This window comes from Hemiscyllium ocellatum, chromosome 23 (assembly GCF_020745735.1).
Source record: "Hemiscyllium ocellatum isolate sHemOce1 chromosome 23, sHemOce1.pat.X.cur, whole genome shotgun sequence".
NCBI lineage: Eukaryota > Metazoa > Chordata > Chondrichthyes > Orectolobiformes > Hemiscylliidae > Hemiscyllium > Hemiscyllium ocellatum.
The window spans coordinates 59502494-59516754 of NC_083423.1; the positions used below are offsets into that span (position 1 = coordinate 59502494).

Below are 14261 nucleotides of genomic sequence, written 5' to 3' on the forward strand. Positions count from 1 at the left end.
TAATCCACCTAACCTGCACATCTTTGGAACTTGGGAAGAATCCAGAGCACCCGGAGGAAATCCGCAGACACGGAGAGAATGTGGAAACTCAAAGATAGAGAGTTACCTGAGATTGGAATCAAGCCAGGCTCCCTGGTGCTGTGAGACAGCAGTGCTAGCAACTGAGCCACCATGCTGCACCATGGAGCAGGGAGGTCATGTTGGAGCTGTACAGAACTTTGGTTAAGCCAAAGCTGGATACAGTACAGGAAGGATGTGATTGAACTGAAGGGAACATGGATTCACCAGGGTGCTGCCTGGCATGGAGCATTTCAGCTGTGCAGAGGTTGGATAAGCTTGGGTTGCTTTCTTTGGACCAGAAGGTTGAAGTGGGACCCGACAGAAGTATTAGATTAGGAGGGGAATGGACATGGTGACCAGAAAGCTGCTGTTTCCTTTAGTCAAAGGGTCAATAACATCCTTCTGATAGAGTACTGACCACAACTGTATATTGTACTCCAGCTGTAGCTTAAGCAAAGTTCTGTGCTGCTCCAACATGACCTCCCTGCTCTTTGCAGTGGCGCAGTGGTTAGCACTGCTGCCTCACAGCACCAGAAACCCTGGTTCGATTCCACCCTGAGCTGACTGTCTATCTTTGTGGAGTTTGCACAATCTCTCCATGTCTGCGGATTTCCTGTGGGTGCTCCACTTTCCTCCTAAAGTGAAAGACAGGAGGTTTAGGGGGGATTCGGGGAAAAATGTTTTCACCCAGAGGGTGGTGGGGGAAAGCATTGCCTTCGTGGGTAATTGAGGCAAGAATCCTCACAACCTTGAAAAATATTTTGAAGAGCAACTGAAATTTCATAACATTCAAGACGTGAAAGTGGGCCTAGTGTAGGTCCTCGAGGAGAAAGTGAGGACTGCAGATGCTGGAGATCAGAGCTGAAAATGCGCAGCAGGTCAGGCAGCATCCAAGGAACAGGAGAATCGACGTTTCGGGCATAAGCCGTTCTTCAGGAATGAGGAAAGTGTGTCCAGCAGGCTAAGATAAAATGGTAGGGAGGAGGGACTTAGGGGAGGGGTGTTAGAGATGCGATAGGTGGAAGGAGGTTAAGGTGAGGGTGATAGGCCGGAGTGGGGTGGGGACGGAGAGGTCAGGAAGAAGATTGCAGGTTAGGAAGGCGGTGCGGAGTTCGAAGGATTTGACTGAGACAAGGTGGGGGGGGGGGGGGGGAATGAGGAAATTGGAGAAATCTGAGTTCATCCCTTGTGGTTGGAGGGTTCCTAGGCGGAAGATGAGGCGCTCTTCCTCCAACCGTCGTGTTGCTATGGTCTGGCGATGGAGGAGTCCAAGGACCTGCATGTCCTTGGTGGAGTGGGAGGGCGTGTTGAAGTGTTGAGCCACGGGGTGGTTGGGTTGGTTGGTCTGGGTGTCTCAGAGGTGTTCTCTGAAACAACCTACTTGTGGAACGTTTCAGAGAACACCTCTGGGACACCCGGACCAACCAACCCAACCACCCCGTGGCTCAACACTTCACTCTCCCTCCCACTCCACCAAGGACATGCAGGTCCTTGGACTCCTCCATCGCCAGACCATAACAACACGACAGTTGGAGGAAGAGCACCTCATCTTCTGCCTAGGAACCCTCCAACCACAAGGGATGAACTCAGATTTCTCCAGTTTCCTCATTTCCCCTCCCCCCCACCTTGTCTCAGTCAAATCCCTCGAACTCCGCACCGCCTTCCTAACCTGCAATTTTCTTCCTGACCTCTCCGCCCCCACCCCCACTTTGGCCTATCACCCTCACCTTGACCTCCTTCCACCTATCGCATCTCCAATGCCCCTCCCCCAAGTCCCTCCTCCCTACCTTTTATCTTAGCCTGCTGGGCACACTTTCCTCATTCCTGAAGAAGGGCTTACGCCCGAAACGTCGATTCTCCTGTTCCTTGGATGCTGCCCGACCTGCTACGCTTTACAAGCAACACATTTTCAGCTGGTGTAGGTCCTAACATATTTTTGGCAGTAAAGACTCAATGTGCCCGAAGGCCTCTTCTATATTGTATGATGCTTTAATCAGTTGGGCTTCTGTTCAAGGAAGAAGTGGAGAGAGCTCAGATCATCTAATTGGGGATGGCAACAGAGAGGAATTGAAAGCCCACAATGAAGAGAAGGCATTTCAGGCCAAGAAAATTGTCTGATGACATGAGGAGTGGCAGATGAAGTTAAACGAGTTTTGAGAAGATTTGTAGCTCAAGTTGAGATCCTGGATGTAAGCTTGCTCGCTGAGCTGGAAGGTTCGGTTTCAGACGTTTGTCACAATACTAGGTAACATCATCAGTGAGCCCCCTGCTTCATCCGGAGGCTCACTGATATTACCTCGTATGGTGAGCAAACCTACATCCAGATGAACTTTAGTTTAGTTAAATATGTGGTGTTGTATTTTGGAAAGGCAAATCAGAGCAGGACCTATACACTTGATGGTGAGGTCCTGGGGAGTGTTGATGAACAAAGAGACCTTGGAGTGCAGGTTCATAGTTCCTTAAAGGTGGAGTCACAAGTAGACATGGTAGTGAAGACAGCATTTGGCACATGTGCCTTCTTTTGGTCAGTGCATTAAGTATAGGAGTTAGGATGTCATGTCTTGTATAGCTGTAACATTAGTTAGGCCACTGTCGGAATACTCTGTTCAATTCTGGTCCCCCTGTCACTGGAAAAATGTTGTGAAACTTGAAAAGTGTGCAAAAAAGACTTACAAGGTGTTGCCGGGGTGGGAGGGTTCAAGCTATAGCAAGATGCAGAATAGACAAGAGCTTTTCTCCCCCTGAAGTGTTGAATGCTGAAGGGTGACCTTATAGAGGTTTATAAAATCATGAGGGGCGTGGATAGGGTGAATAGCCAAAGCCTTTTTCCCAAGGAAGGAGACACCAAAACTGGAGCACATAGGTTTAAGGTGAGGGAGGGAAACAATTTAAAAGGGACTTAAGGGGCAACTTTTTCCACACAGAGGGTGGTGTGTGTATGAGATGAGTTGTCAGGGCAAGTGGTGGAGTCTGCTCCAATTACAACATTTAAAAGGCATCTGGATGGGTACACGAATGGGAAGGGCTTAGGAGGGATAAATGCCAAATGCTGACAAATGGAACTAGATTAATATTGGATATCTGATGGATATGGATAAATTGGACCAAAGGGTCTGTTTCTGTGCTGTACAGCTCTATAACTCTAAATAGGAACTGCTGAAATGACATAAAAAGAAAGACAACAAACGTAGGTAGAAGGCGACTGGATGAGGATAGAAAAATATGAGGGTGTAGGTTTGCTCGCTGAGCTGTAGGCTGGATATCAAACCTACAGCTCAGTGAGCAAACCTACACTCTAAACTTCAACCTGAGCTACAAACCTTCACAATCCTTGCAGAAAAATATGAGTTCAGATAAGAAGAAATAAGATGAAATGATGTGTTTGCCAGGTCTGTCCCATCTGATGATTTTGGCACGGAGGCAGATTGTAAATTGGAAAGCTTTGAAGGGATTGTCCCTTAAACAGATGAAGTCAGTGAGAGTCCTGGAAACATTAAGTATTGAGGCTTGATATTTGGTGGTGGGGTTATAATTCAGGTTCAACTTGACTACCAGGTTTAGCGAGCATATTTAATACACAAAGTTACACCATTTTCCTTCTCTCATTGCAAGTCCCTAATGCACTAAAACCCAAAGGAGAGTTTACTTACTTGTTACTTGTGTAGAGTGAAGCGAGCTGTTGAACAATATTCATTACCACTTCATAACATCTTGTAACGAAACAAGATAACTCCTACAAGTAAAAACAACTACATTTAGACATACCTTTAAACACTCCTATTCAAAATTTGTGACAATTTTTGGAAATCTAAGTTACTCAGGGTGATATCTTGACAAATTGTCTGAAGTCCCACAAGAAAAGAGCACCCAGGCCTGTCCTCCTGCTACAACCTCACCAGTGCAATGAACTATAGCAGCTTTCTTCTTGACTATCAGATTGCGGTTGGATGTAAAGTTTCATGCTCAGCTCAGGAATGGTGCAACTGAAAAACATTGATAAAAACTGCTTCTAAATAGCTTTTGCAACAATTGTTCTGTATGAGATCCCATTCAGCCAATCAAGCCAGTGCCAGCTCTTTGGAAAAAAGCTAGCCAACTCATCTAATTCCTTCTCTTTACGATTTTGTAGTTGAAATGTGCTATGCAATTCCTTTTGAAAGTCACTATCCAGTCTCCTTCATTTTTTCGGGCAGTTAATTCCAGACTGCAACAACCCAAGTCTTCTGGACTTGAGATCACTGTAGACCAAAAGAAGGATAGAAGATATACATTAGGACCCAGTGGATATCCTCATGTGGGGGCTTGGATGGAAACTTTCACCGGGTGGATCACCTACTCCCCAGGACTTTGCTGAAAGGTCTTTGATACTGAGCTTTAGATGGAGACTTGAACAGATCAGTGACTTACTGAGATAAGTAGCCAGGAAATACAATACAATTTAAAGCTTAGTCCAGCAGCTGGGAAATTCTAGAAGTCAATTGCCCCGATTTTCCAATTATCACCTCTAACATTCCCAACTTCAACCATCCAATCATGTGTCTACTTTCTCTTTGCCTGTTCATTAAATGAATGGACGTTTAAATAATTATTAAGTAAGACAACGAAATCAATAAAAAGGTGACTTGCCGTCTCTTCCCCACTCTACTGCAATCTGTTGGGAGCTCTCCAGGAAACTGTGGGCTGGACATTTCTTCTTCAGCCAGGATCAGAAAATCCCAGAAAAGAATATGCAGTACAGCCAGGTAGAGATTCAGCCCAACAATTCACTGCATAGAAAAAAAATCAATTCCCTACTACTCTTTGCTAATTATCTAATTAATGAGCAACCTGCCAGTAAAACAGTTTTATTTGTTTAATAAAAACCCAACTCTAGTAGAGCCCATGCATTGCTGTTTCCATGCAGAAAAACGTAGCCAGTAAATACAAGCATGGCAACTGTTGAGATCAGAGGTCACTGCAATGCAGCCACAGGAAAAATCATATCCAAGATAGGGACAGTACATTCCACCAGCCAAAAGCAAATGTTCATATGAAGCGAGTCATTAATTTATACATAAACAATGCAGAGTAAACTAACGTAATTATCTGTTTCATTATTGTATACTAGAACAATGCAGGCAAGCTGAATTTACTTTTACAAGATCCTTACAATTGGCTGCATTTTTCTTTAACTTAACCATGGAAAGTCGCTAATCATAAAATTGGGAAGATCAGAAAACTCTCAAGATTTTGCATTCAAAAGAAATGTTTTGGTGTGATAATTGCTTAACTCAAGGAGTGGTTATATATAAGAGTGCAGAGCAAAATCCATGCAGGCAACTTTCTCAGTCCCAAGAAACCATAGAAAGAAATAGCAGACACGTGGCTTAAAGTTTGAGAGAAAGCCCATTCAATGTAATACTATAGTAAATATGGAAATCAAGTCTTTGTTCCTTCAAGTAATTGTTATCATATAACTGTGCACATAAGATGTGCCTTAACGTTTGTACTTCCATTTTCGAAGCACTGCAACCAAAATTAAACTTCAACTAAGGGTTTTCTTACTTTTGAAATCAAAAGAACTGTGGATGGTAGAGATCTGAAAGAAACGAAAACAGAAATTGCTGAAAGAACCCAGTGAATCTGGCAACATTTGTAGACAGAAAGCAGAACCTGCTGCAAATTCTGTAACCATTTACTCAAAACATTAATTGTGTTCTCTCTGCAAAGATGGTGGCAGTCCTGCTGAGTTTCTCCAGCAATTTCTATTTTGGCTTTCTTACTATGTCCTGATTTTACTAATACATTTTATGATGAATTAATACCTATTAGAACTTCATTTTACTGTGCTAAAATCAACCAGAGTCATAATTAGAGTCATAAAGTCATAGAGATGTACAGCATGGAAACAGACCCTTCGATCCAACCTGACCATGCCAACCAGCTATCCTAACCCAATCTAGTCCCACCTACCAGCACCTGGCCCATATCCCTCCAAACCCTTCCTACTCATATACCCATCCAAATGCCTCTTAAATGTTGCAATTGTACCAGCCTCCACCACATCATCTGGCAGCTCCACACACGTACCACCATCTGCGTAAAAACGTTGCCCCTTAGGTCTCTTTTATATCTTTCCCCTCTCACCCTAAACCTATGCCCTCTAGTTCTGGACTCCCTGATGCCAGGGAAAAGACTTTGTCTATTTATCCTATCCATGTACCTCATGATTTTGTAAACGTCTAAGGTCACCCCTCAGTCTCCGACACTCCAGGGAAAACAGCCCCAGCCTGTTCAGCCTTCTGAACCCTTTCAAGTTTCACAACATCTTTCTGATAGAAAAGAGACCAGAATTGCACACAACATTCCAACAGTGGCCTAACCAATGTTCTGTATAGCCGCAACATGAAGTCCCGACTCCTGTACGCAATACTCTGACCAATAAAGGAAAGCATACCCAACGTTGTCTTCACTATCCTATCTACCTGAAACTCCACTTTCAAGGAGCTATGAAACTGCACTCCAAGGTCTCTTTGTTCAGCAACAGTACCTAGGACTTTACCATTAAGTGTATAAGTTCTGCTAAGATTTGCTTTCTCAAAATGCAACACCTCGCATTTATCTGAATTAAACTCCATCTGCCACTTCTCAGCCCATTGGCCCATCTGGTCCATCTGTCTGTTGTAATCTGAGGTAACCCTCTTCACTGTCCATACACCTCCAATTTTGGTGTCATCTGCAAAATTACTAACTGTACCTCTTATGATCGCATCCAATCATTTATGTAAATGACAAAAAGTAGAGGACCCAGCACCGATTCTTGTGGCACTACACTGGTCACAGGCCTCCACCACCACCCTCTGTCTTCTACCTTTGAGCCAGTTCTGTATCCTCTATTCCATGAGATCTAACCTTGCTAACCAGTCACCTATGGGGAACCTTGTTGAATGAAGTCCATATAGATCACATCTACTGCTCTGCCCTCATCAATCTTCTTTGTTACTTCTTCAAAAAACTCAATCAAGTTTATGAGACATGATTTCCCACGCACAAAGCCATGTTGGCTATGCCTAATTAGTCCTTGCCTTTCCAAATACATATACATCATGTCCCTCATGATCCCCTCCAACAACTTACCCACCACTGAGGTCAGGCTCACCCGTCTATAGTTCCCTGGCTTGTTTACCGCCTTTCTTAAACAGTGACACCACGTTTGCCAACCTCCAGTTTTCTGGCACCTCACTTGTGACTATCAATGATACAAATATCTCAGCAAGAGGTCAGCAATCACTTCTCTAGCCTCCCACAGAGTACTCAGGTACACCTGATCAGGTCCTGGGGATTTATCCACCTTTAACTGTTTCAAGACATCCAGCACTTCCTCCTCTGTAAACTGGACATTTTGCAAGATGTCACCATCTATTTCCCTACAGTCTATATCATCCATATCCTTTTCCACAGTAAATACTGATGCGAAATATTCGTTTAGTATCTCCCCCGTTTTCTCTGGCTCCACACAAAGGCCGTCTTGCTGATCTTTGAGGGGCCCTATTCTCTCCCTAATTACCCTTTTGCAAAAACCTTTGTAAAAACCCTTTGGATTTGCCTTAATTCTAATTGCCAACACTATCTCATGTCCCCTTACAAGTTTATTTCTCAACTTCCCTCGGACTGTTAGGGGGTCTATAATACAATCCCAACAAGTGATCATCCCTTTCTTATTTCTCAGTTCCACCCAATTAGTTTCCTTGGATGTATTTCCGGGAATATCCTACCTCAGCAAAGCTGTAATGCTATCTCTTATCAAAAATGCCACTCCCCCTCCTCTCTTGCCTCCCTTTCTCTCCTTCCTGTAGCATTTGTATCCTGGAATATTAAGCTGCCAGTCCTGCCCACTCCTGAGCCATGTTTCCGTAATTGCTATGATATCCCAGTCTCATGTTCCTCACCATGCCCTGAGTTCGTCTGCCTTCCCTGTTAGGTCCCTTGCATTGAAATAAATGCAGTTTAATTTATTAGTCCTACCTTGTCCCTGCCTGCCCTGATTGTTTGATTCACTTCTGTTCTCAACTGTACCAGTGTCAGGTTGATCTCTTTTCTCACTATCTCCCTGGGTCCCACCGCCCCACATTACTAGTTTAAATCCTCCCAAGCAGTTCAAGCAAATTTCCCTGCCAGTATATTAGTCCCCTTCCAATTTAGGTGCAATCCGTCCTTCTTGTACAGATCAATAAAAAGTTTAATTTAATCCAGCACTAGGTTTACTGCTAAATTCACAGCAATTTCATTGATAGCACTAAGAACATCCACGTATTACGCAATAGCTCTTTGCTTGTGTAACCCCCTAACCTATACTATCACAACTCTGCATTATGGACAGAGCTTGCAAGTACCCCAAAATGTAGAATTTCATGTCACTGTTAACTTGGAGTTTTAAAAAAAAATCAAAAGGAGACCAAAGTCTTTGTCAATGAGAATCTATAAATAGTTTAAAATCTAGCTCATCGAGATGAATAAGATATGACAACAGAAGGCACACAAAATTATCAGCCTGTTTCCTTCCACATTTAAGTCAAAGATAAAGAAGCCAGGCGAAAAGACACCATTTCAATATCAATCCATAAAGTGCTAAAAAGAAACACCGTAGATCTGGCAGCATCTGTGGAGGGAGAACTGAGTTAACGAAGAAGAGTCACTGTACTTAAAACGTTATCTGTTTCTCTCTCCACACCAGACCTGCTGAGTTTCACCAGCAATTTCTATTTTTATTTCATATCGCCAGCATTTTATTTTTGTCAATATAAATCAGATCTTTCCCTGAAGAAGAGGGTCTGAAATCAGCTCGTAAACTCAAGCTGTATACTAAGGGGATTAAAAAAAAGTCACATTATTATGAACATTAAAACAATCATGAAACTAAAACCAACATCCTACCTGTAAAAAAGAAATAAATCTGCCCATCTGGATCTGTGACTCCCCTTCTACCATGCACGAATCTGTAACTAGAACAGAAAACAAGGTCATTGTGTATCACTACCTCAACAGCAATTATGGATGAACAATGCAGATCCAGCTATAGAAGTTCATATTCCCATATTCCATGGATGAATAAACTGGATGCTTATGAATTTCAGGACCAGGACATTTTTTAAAAAAAATCAACATATTATAATTAACCCTTCTGTGGTTAACAAATCCTAACGTTGGACTCAAACCTGGATCTTCTGGCCCACACATAACAGAGAACATATGCATTGTTCCATACGCTTAAGAGATATTAATTTAACATGTCTTAGTTACTACATTAAATTTCAGAATCTGAGAATCTACTGGTTTAAGTACCAGCACAAGAGAACTCCAATTACTTTACCTGGGCTTAATTACATCATTCACCTAGCAAGAACTGTGCCTCCTCCCTGATCTTGATCTAATTCCTGGGATTGAGTCTCAGAGATCTATATGATTGGAGTAGTTTCTCCTGCATCCACCTCACACAGGGGTATGACCAGGCCCATCTGCACATATATCCATATTCTTTTCATCGATCAGGTTTCCTAACCTTATACCCATAGATCAATTCAAAAGGACTGAACCCTGCAAGAAGAATGCCATCTTTTTAAGTGACTTGGCTTTAAGCATTGTTTTGAACATTTGGGGATATCCCTCCAAAGACTCTTGGGATCATAGTGAAAATCTGAGGTGAGTTGCTCTTTTACTGAAGTACACAATTTCTTTTGGCAACTCAAACCCAGTTACAAACAAATGAATTCCTGACTCTCAACTTTCGCTGTGATTTTCTCAAGGATACTGTCTCTGAAAACCAAATGGACAAATCGCTCATGATTTACGAAACACCTATGGTCCAATTCCATTTTCCAGGGATCCAACACAATTAACATGAACCCTGCTAAATGGCTCAAAAATAGTTATTGGTTGACTGGATCTGGTTGATTCAAGGCTGGGGCTTCCTAACAATTTGACAATATCCTAGTATTCCTGGGTAGCCAATACCAATACATCATTATTCTTGCCTGATATCCTGTCCCAAATATCTACATAACCTGTAATTCGAATCTCATGGAAATTCATTATGGTAACAAGGAAGGACAACGTTTTAAATGGACAATCGTTGTATATCATCAACTACCTGTGGAAAGGTCTTGACTTCCTCATCAAAACATCATTTTTCATGCAATACCACATATGTCCGTTTCAGCTTCAGAATATGCTGCCTGGCACAAGCTCCTCATCCGCTGTGCTCCAAACAGAGAAGACCTGTTAAACTACTTCATTTAAATCCTGATAAATACTGAAAATCAACCCTCAAACTGTCTCCCATACCAAATTTGTTTGCCCAGTCCAGAACCAATCCAAGAAATTCATCCCACAACATTAGAGGCACCTCAACCCTAGCACGTGTTCCAGAATCCACTAGAAATTGCTGTGAATTTGGGGCAAGTAATTTCCCCCAAAAAATCCAGCTCTTCAATAGGCAAATTAGGAATGCCTCGCACAGTAACAAGACCATTAAGGTAGTCACATTGTAAATTAACCTGTAGAACAGAATGGGTAACCAATTCTAATGATACTTCTTTAATTCTGCATCTTTTTAAAGAGAGCTTCTCATGACCTGACAGTCCCAATAACTGGACCGTTCCTCTATCTCTTAAGCTAAATATCAGCTCTCAAATTAGGAACACTTCATGCCTCCTATACCCTGAGCATCATTTAAAAAAGCAAATCCATTGGCTTGCCCCACTAATTCTCGAGAGACACTGTGTGACCATTCTAATGCTACAGATTTGCTTTTCCGTTTCCAATATTCACCGTTACATGTACTATTGAGGACAAAATCACAAATTGTTCCCCTCAAATAAAACTTATTCTCCAGACTTTCACTTTCACTGAAAAGTGCCTAAATTTTGTTTTTGCTATCTTTCTCACCTCAACCAACTTTTTTTTCCCCACGATTAAACCCTTCATTTCTCTGGGAGATTCTAAACAGGGGCCTGTTACAAATATGCTGGTGACTCAATCTATAATCATCCACAAAGGTTGCAGCATCCTTTATTTTATGTTCTTGTCTTTTTTAGAGCCTTTTGCCAGAGACAATATCTTTAAGGTTTGTGCGAAGATTTGTAGCTCGGGTGCTCGTTGTTGTGGTTCTGTTCGCCGAGCTGGAAGTTTTTGTTGCAAACATTTCGTCCCCTGGCTAGGTGAAACCAGACAGCAACAACACCCCCAGATTCTATGGACTACCTAAAGTACACAAACCAGACATCCCACTCAGACCCATAGTATCACTACCAGGGACACCATCATACAAACTGGCCAAAAAACTACAACAGAAACTGAAACACCTGGTCAGCGGATCCAAACACTCCATACAATCAACACAGGAATTCTTGGACATCATCAGAAATATACACATAGACAAAGAAGAAACCATGATCTCATTCGACGTGACAGCACTGTTCACTTCGATTGACAAAACCCTAGCCAGAGAAACAATAGCCAACCTACTGGACATACAGAACAGAAAACAGGAGGCGGAACCTATCAACAAAGACGGCATACTTAAACTACTGGACTTGTGCCTCACTACACACTTCACATTCAACAATCAGATATACGAACAAATCAACGGAACACCCATGGGATCACCAATCTCGGGACTCATAGCAGAGGCAGTTATGCAAAGGTTAGAACAAACAGTCCTACCACAAATTCAACCCAAACTCTGGGTCAGATATGTCGATGACACGTTTGTAATCATTAAAAACACGGAAATAGAAAAAACACACCGGATCATCAACGCCACACTCACAGGAATACGATTCAGGAGAGAAGAAGGATAGCCAACTCCCATTCCTAGATGTGATAGTACAGAGAACACCGAACGGAGAATTCACCACAAGGGTACACAGGAAAACAACACACACAGACCAAGTCCTAAACTATGAAAGTAACCACCCCAACACACACAAACGAAGCTGCATCAGGACACTATTCAAAAGGGCCACAACACACTGCAGTACACCAGAACTGCAAAAAGAAGAAGAGGAACACCTATACAAGGTATTTGCCAAAAACGGATACCCGCGCAACTTCATCAAAAAATGCCTAAGAGAAAGACAACAGAACGAGGACATGCCACAACCCAGAGGACTAGCCACATTACCATACATCAGGAGCGTTTCTGAACTGACAGCCAGACTACTGCGACCCTTAGGACTCATAACGGCACACAAATCAACAGCCACGCTCAGACAACAACTCACTAGAACGAAGGACCCGATACCCAACATGAGCAAAACTAATGTAGTGTACAAAATACCATGCAAGGACTGTACAAAACACTATATAGGACAAACAGGAAGACAGCTAACAATCCGCATACATGAACATCAACTAGCCACGAAACGACACGACCAGTTATCCCTAGTAGCCACACACAGACAACAAGCAACATGAATTCGACTGGGACAACACCACTATCATAGGGCAAGCCAGACGGAGAACAGTCAGGGAATTCCTAGAGGCATGGCATTCATCCACAAACTCCATCAACAAACACATCGACCTGGACCCAATATACCAACCACTACAGCGGACAGCTGAAACTGACAACCGGAAGCGGCAAGGACAGACCACTATAAATACCGGAAGAAACATCAAAGAAGTGCTTCGCAGGAGGCTCCAAAGCACTGATGATGTCTCCTAGCCAGGGGACGAAACGTTTGCAACAAAAACTTCCAGCTCGGCAAACAGAACCACAACAACAATATCTTTAAAGTCTTCGTTCACAATTATTTCCCTAAGGTTCTCAAAGTCTTCACAACCTTTGCTAACTCCGTTTTCTTTTCAACTTCCTAAATTGTTGTCTCTAGGCTTCGGGTTTTAACTCAGAGGCAACAAGCACAGCATTCTTTCCTCAGTCACAGTGACTTGTTCTTCTGAAAGAGGCAAGTACACCTCCAAAGCTTTTCCCACAAAAGCAGTCTTATTGTCTTTCATCCACTTTAGCTTTGCAGCAACTTCCTCAAATACACAAGTTATTATTTCTACCCCTCTTCATTAAGTTTAGGTCCCAAGCAAATATTCTTTGCCAAATCAAAAAAGTGAGGTCTTGACTGCACGGTGTTCCTCACAATTCTCTTCCAAAGTACCAGTTTTGAGTCTTTTTCCAACTAATTCAAGCCCTTGCATTCTATTTCACTTCCGAATCTCTTTTGAATTCAAGTTTCTGCAGTTCTCTCTTTTGAATTTCTTTTTCTAATCAAATTTAACTAATCCGACCTGAACATAGATCGATCCTTAATCTTCAAATGTTGAACTACGAATTCAAAAATCTGTTTTTCTCGATCCTGATCCTAAATTTCTTTGCCAGAGCCTTAACATTTGTTAATTGCTCAAAGGCACTAAAGGGATACATTCATTCTTCCCAAAATTGTTTGTGCATTACAAGGTATCCAAACTGACTGCCACCAAATACAGCAAAACTAAAATTGAAATCTTTTTGTTTAAATTCTGGAAAATTTCAGATACCAGACAACCCCCAATTTGTTACAATCCCCACAGAAAGGAATATAAATGAACTAACTGAAAGGAAACCAATATACAAGATTTATGCATAATATTGTTTTTACAGTAAAAAGGAAAAGAAAACCAAAATAATTCAACCAGGAAGAAAACTCCAAACAAAGTATACTGCACCTTAAATATTCAATGCAAAGATGACTTTGTATAGTTACAAGCATGCATATTACTTTCTGCACTAACGGGGACGATTATTTTACTGTTTTTCCAAGCCGGCCTCGAGTACACGGGATCTCTCATGATCACACCATTTCTGGCCTTGAGTTGCTCTCACCTGCATTCTACCCAAAGGCCTAAAACAGTTGGATGAATCTTGTTTCACTTGACTTACAACTATCCTGATGGTACAGAATCCAAGAGATACCTTATTCCAAACTCTTTTCAGCCTCTGGAGGTGGGCTTTGGCAACACAAAAAGGGCAGCAATGGGTTTTGTCTAACCTATAATCCCTTCCCCCTCTAGTCACCAGCTCTCTGCTTTTTCCAACTGGTCACACCACAGGTTAGACTTGCTGAGGGAGGCAGTGAATGTATGACCAAAAGACAAAAAAAAGAGTAGGAAGGCAGTGCAGGTGTCCCCTGAGGTCATCTCCCTCCAAAACAGGTATACCGTTTTGGATACTG

General features: G+C 42.3%; 1 protein-coding gene across 2 annotated transcripts in view; it reads right to left on the minus strand.

Moving 5' to 3' along the window:
• Positions 1-14261, minus strand: part of washc4 (WASH complex subunit 4) — a 133794-nt gene that overhangs the window by 102242 nt on the left and 17291 nt on the right. The window contains exons 6-7 of one of the 2 annotated variants that reach the window (XM_060843064.1): positions 8974-9035; positions 3711-3793 (exon numbers count right to left, since the gene is read on the minus strand). In XM_060843064.1, the coding sequence (XP_060699047.1) occupies positions 3711-3793; positions 8974-9035 (145 nt within the window). Of the gene's footprint in view, positions 1-3710; positions 3794-8973; positions 9042-14261 lie in introns of both variants that reach the window. The other variant, XM_060843063.1, reaches the window with a different exon arrangement.